The 3,469-nt window shown below is 49.6% G+C and overlaps 1 protein-coding gene across 1 annotated transcript; it reads left to right on the plus strand.

Moving 5' to 3' along the window:
* Positions 1-403: 403 nt before the first annotated feature.
* On the plus strand, positions 404-3,224 carry LOC122033935 (protein SHORT-ROOT 2-like). Its single transcript, XM_042593084.1, has 2 exons — positions 404-1,844; positions 2,259-3,224. Exon 1 carries the CDS (start codon positions 479-481, stop codon positions 1,808-1,810), a length of 1,332 nt encoding a protein of 443 aa, XP_042449018.1. The 5' UTR covers positions 404-478; the 3' UTR covers positions 1,811-1,844; positions 2,259-3,224.
* The last annotated feature ends 245 nt before the right edge of the window (positions 3,225-3,469 follow it).

Here is a 3,469-nt window from a genome sequence, read left to right on the forward strand (position 1 = left end):
ACTTTATTTATATTTTCATTCCTATAATCTAAACATCAACAGTGACAATTAATGATTACTATTTATATTCCTCATTTTTATTCCCTTAAATCAAACATCCCTAAGAATTCTCACAAGGACAAAGTCTACATGGTATATGGATTATGCGTGAATAAATTATTGGACAAAAATCTTTTAAAAAAAATAATATTTAATTAATATTATCAATAAATTTTAATATTATGTATACTCTGAACGACCTTCATATGTCTAGGTGCCCAGACTTCCGATTCACTTTTGTAAATTAAAACACCTAGAGGACATCCGGGTGTTAAGGATCGTCCTGGAATTACACGGAACGCAATGTTATATATAACGTCCAATATAATTTGCTGTGTAGTATTAGAATATGGACTAGGGCAAAAGACAAGATTAATTGGTTAGCCTGAAGAAATGCGTCAGCCTGGACGACGACCGATATCGATGCCATTTTTATAACATGGATGGATCAGCAGAGGAAGAAGAAGAAGAAGAAGACGACTTCCACTGCTCGACCTCATCCCACCTCCCTGCTTCCTCCTCCAATCGCCACCTCGACGTAGACGTCGATCTCTCATCCTCCTCGTGGGCGCCGCCGCTTCTGCTCCAGTGCGCCCGCGCCATGACCTCCTGCGACGCTCGCCGCGCCCGCCGACTCATGTGGACTCTCAACGAGCTCGCCTCACCTTACGGCGACGTCGACCAGAAGCTTGCCGCCTTCTTCCTCCAGGCCCTGTTGGCGCGCGCCAGCTCCTCCGGCCCCCTCACCCTCCGCGCCCTCGCCGACGCCGCCCGCCGCAACCGCTCCTTCGATGCCACCCGCCGCACAGCTCTACGCTTTCAGGAGCTCAGCCCCTGGTCCTCCTTTGGCCACGTCGCCGCCAACGCAGCCATCCTCGACGCTTTCTTCTCTTCCTCCTCTTCGTCGACGTCGAGCCTCCATATTCTTGACCTCAGCAACACCTTCTGCACGCAGTGGCCGACGCTGCTCGAGGCACTCGCCATGCGGGCTTCCGACGCCGACACACCCCGCGTCTCCATCACCACCGTCGTCGTCTCTGCTTCCTCCGTGCAAGAAGAGGTGATGGGGGAGATCGGGCGGCGGATGGAGCGTTTCGCCAGATTGATGGGCGTGCCATTCCGGTTCGAAGCTGTTCATCGCCCGGCCGGCCGAGACCTCTCCGACCTCGACCTCGACCGGCTCGTCAGCGAGGGCGGTGGCAGTGCCGCGCTCGCAGTCAACTGTGTCAATTCGCTCCGCGGGGTGCCGGCCGTCGGAAGCCATCGCGACGCGCTTCTCGCGGCCTTCCGCCGGCTCAATCCGCTGATCGTGACGGTGGTGGAGGAGGAAGCAGAGCTATCGACACCAAAAGGGGAGGAGGAGAAGGAGGGGGACGCATTCTTGAAGGTCTTCCGCGAGAGTTTGGAGTTCTTCTCGACCTACTTGGAATCGCTGGAGGAGAGCTTCCCGCGGGCGAGCGAGGAGCGGCTGGCGCTGGAACGCGAGGCGGGTCGGGCGGTGATGGACCTGGTGGCGTGTCCGGCGGCGGAATCAGCTGAGCGGCGGGACACGGGGGCAAGGTGGTCGAGGAGGATGCGGACGGCGGGATTCGAGCCGGTAGAATACTGCGACGACATGACCGACGACCTGAGGGCGCTTTTAAGGAGGTACAGAGAGGGATGGTCGATGCGAGCAGGTGGCGTCGTCGGCGGTGCCGCCGGGACATTTCTGGCCTGGAGGGACAAGCCGTCGGTGTGGGCGAGCGCGTGGAAACCGGCCATGAGAAACTGACGTGAAAACTCATGTTTTGCCGATCCATCGATCAGTGAGTTTGCATAAAATAAATTAACAATGTCGATCTATTACTCTTAATATTTCTCTGAATCTTAAAAAAAAATTAGTTGGATCTGCGAGATCAGAGGGTAAACAATTAAACATATAATTCCGTGGGGATTGTAGTATTAGTGTAGAGAGAAAAGGAGCTAGATGGAGAGGATGGAGACAAAGGAGTTGGATTGCAAGAAGAGAACAAGAGAGTACTGGGAGAAAGAGCTAGATAGGAGGACCAAGTACAAACGTAGTTTTGGAGCTATATTAATTCTGTCCCCTTTATGTTTTTATTCCTAGCTCAACTGTTCTCGTCACTTTATGATGCTTCCCGTTTCTATTCCTAGCTCAACTGTTCTCTTCACTTTTTTTATGCTTCCCTTTAATTTTTTGTTCTTAATTATACATATAGTCCTGTCGAAGCTGAGTAGATGATCATCGAAGAATAACGTTGAGGTGACTCTTCGCCTACACTGATGCTCTTTCGCTCCTGCAACCACAAGTCGTTAGTGCCAAGCCGGGAAGGGGTTCCTGACGATGGTCCTCCGACGCTCAAGTCACACATCAGCAAGTGAAGAAAACAGAGGAAGCAAAGAAGAAGTAAATGGTGGTTCCAGAAGACGTATGCACGTACTTCCGCGGATGGCTGCTTCCCTCCTTATATAGAGCTTCGACGAGTTGACTATACACTTCTCGGACGGATGCGCATCCCCAAACTTTCCCCAAAAGCTAACATCGAGAAAGGATCTCTGACATCTTACCATAACGGGGTGAACACATCTCTGCCAAGGCGGCGGAATCTTCTTCTGTACGATTTTCTGTCCATCCGCGCCGTCAGCCGGCGACATCAACTCCCAAAAGGATATTGGCACGTATCCCCCATCTTGTTTGTCGGCTGTTAGTCTGATTGGACTTCCCTTGATCGATCCGGCCGACCAACTCTTTGACTTCATACGAGTATATCTAGACCGATCGGCATGAGTGCCGGTCTCGGTGCGTTGTAGGCTCAACCAACCCTCTTTGAACTCTTCCGGCCGATCGGATTGTAGGCTTGACTCACCTTCTTTGAACTCTTCCGGCCGATTGGGTTGTAGGCTTGACCCACCTTCTTTGAACTCTTCCGGCCGATCAGGTTGTAGGCTGGCCTTCTCCGAAATCTTCTGGCCGATCGGGTAGTAGGCTTGGCCCACCTTCTCCGAACTCTCCCGGCTGATCGGATTGTAAGGACTTCGACTCAGTTAGTCTCTTAGTTAACCACCTCTTGACTTTGACAATTACCCAAGCGTTGAATTTCCTTGGAGGTGGACCCTCTTATGTTATCATCGGATCAACATATATATCAATTGCAAAATCAATCATGTATGCGTATATATATCGCAAAGACTCGCAAGGTCAGTAGGTGGAATAAAGATATTTAAAACTTCAGTGTAATGTGAAATGTGAATTACAAACCATATAATTTTTATTCATAAAAGAAGCATTAATATTTGGAAAGCAAGGTAACTTATTATTATTATTATTATTATTATTATTATTATTATTATTTAGCCTTAGGTATTTAACACTTTGAACTTGCTAATTTTAGAATGATCCGTCCTGTCCATATTTCTATTGATTATTAGG

The sequence above is a fragment of the Zingiber officinale genome, chromosome 1A, assembly GCF_018446385.1.
Source record: "Zingiber officinale cultivar Zhangliang chromosome 1A, Zo_v1.1, whole genome shotgun sequence".
In the NCBI taxonomy this organism is placed as follows: Eukaryota; Viridiplantae; Streptophyta; class Magnoliopsida; order Zingiberales; family Zingiberaceae; genus Zingiber; species Zingiber officinale.